Source organism: Suricata suricatta, chromosome 16 (genome assembly GCF_006229205.1).
Source record: "Suricata suricatta isolate VVHF042 chromosome 16, meerkat_22Aug2017_6uvM2_HiC, whole genome shotgun sequence".
NCBI classification, from domain to species: Eukaryota; Metazoa; Chordata; class Mammalia; order Carnivora; family Herpestidae; genus Suricata; species Suricata suricatta.
In genome coordinates, this window is record NC_043715.1 from 50,131,359 (window position 1) to 50,132,711 (window position 1,353).

At 61.9% G+C, this 1,353-nt stretch overlaps 1 protein-coding gene across 1 annotated transcript; it reads left to right on the forward strand.

Annotated features, from left to right (window-relative positions):
- The first annotated feature begins 60 nt into the window (after window positions 1-60).
- Window positions 61-976, forward strand: LOC115280740. The gene is made up of 2 exons (XM_029925810.1): window positions 61-410; window positions 571-976. The coding sequence occupies exons 1-2, from the start codon at window positions 117-119 to the stop codon at window positions 901-903; spliced, it is 627 nt and encodes a 208-aa protein (XP_029781670.1). The 5' UTR covers window positions 61-116; the 3' UTR covers window positions 904-976.
- Window positions 977-1,353: the final 377 nt, after the last annotated feature.

Genomic DNA, 1,353 nt, shown 5'->3' on the forward strand with positions numbered 1-1,353 from the left:
CTCCTCCTCCTCCTCCTCCCTCCGCCCTCGCCGGGGGACGGGCTTGGGGGAGGCCCCGCCCCGCGCTCCGCACACCAGCTCCGGCTCCGGACGCCGAGCGGCGGGCCCGCGAGCGAATGGGAGGCAGCGGACGCCCCGGGAGGCTGCCTCCCGCTCCAGCGCCACCCCCTCCCCAGCCCCTGTCCCGAGGGTTTGGGGTCGCGCCTTCCCCAGGTTCTGGTGGAGTCGGCCGACTTCCTCGGACCGTGCTCTGGGCTGCGGGGAAAGGCTACAGGAGTCTGCGCTCCCAGACCCCGGGCGCCCTGCCCGCTGGGGAAGGGGCGCCGTGCGCCCTGGGCGAGCGCCGGACGCGGGGCACAGTCACCGGGCGGGAGGACGCGCCCAGGGCGAGCGCCGGAGGTTCAATAAAGGTAGCGGGAGTAGAAGGTGGAGAAGAGAGGGCACCTCGCGGGTGGAGCCGCGAAGGAGCCGCCAGTGGGAACGAATAGGGTGGAAGGCTGCGGTGAGGGTGGGAGAGTGGTTGAGGGCAACTGTTCGGGACCCCGAGCGTGGCTCGATCACTCACCTCAGACGGTCTGTGCTCACACCCGATGGCCCCGGGGACGGCGCCAGGGACACGGGATCCAACTTCAGAGCCACCTCGAGGACTCTCGGGCCGCGCTGATGGGATTCCCAGAAGCCCCAGAACGCCTCGGTGGTGTTGGGTCCGTTTCCGCCCCACCAGCCTGTGAACGCCTTTCGGGCGGGACACTTAGATTCCCGCGTTCAGGCCGGGAACGCGTGGTGGGCGCCTGCCGTAGGTCCCGCTCGGTGCTGGGGACCCAGCGGGGACCCGAATGGCCTGGACCTGCCTGCTTCTCCGGGGTGCACAGACCAGGGGGACCTCTTATTTTGGTCTCTTAACTACCTTCTGTCTCCCCAGTGCCCTAAAAAGGCTCATGCATGCAGAAGCAGCTTAATAAATGCGTTGATTGAATGAGTGATTGAGACCTATCTGTGTTTTAAACTTGAGTATTTATTTTATCTTGATGGTACTATTCATGTTACTTAAGAGATCATACAGGTTAAGGACCCTCAACTCAAACCTGTGTCTCTGGTTCACATCCTGCCTTTGCCACGTCCTTGCTTTGTGACCTTGGGCCAATCCCTTCACCTCTCTGTGCCTCCATTTCCGCTTCTCCATAATGGGCTCCCTTCATAAGGTTATCGGGACCAAATAAGCTTGTCAGGGAGAGCGGAACCTGACCGGAAGTGCTAGATAAGGGCCGACTGTTCTTGATTATTACGTAAAAAGTAGACTGCCAATTTCAGAAGTGAAAGCATGGGTTGCCCCAAATGTAAGACACTGGTGAA

Coding starts and splice junctions, on each gene's coding strand:
- LOC115280740 (XM_029925810.1), top strand. CDS start 117: ATGGGAGGCAGCGGACGCCCCGGGAGGCTGCCTCCCGCTCCAGCGCCA. Junction 411..570: donor GCGCCGGAGGTTCAATAAAG/GTAGCGGGAGTA, acceptor CACTCACCTCAG/ACGGTCTGTGCTCACACCCG.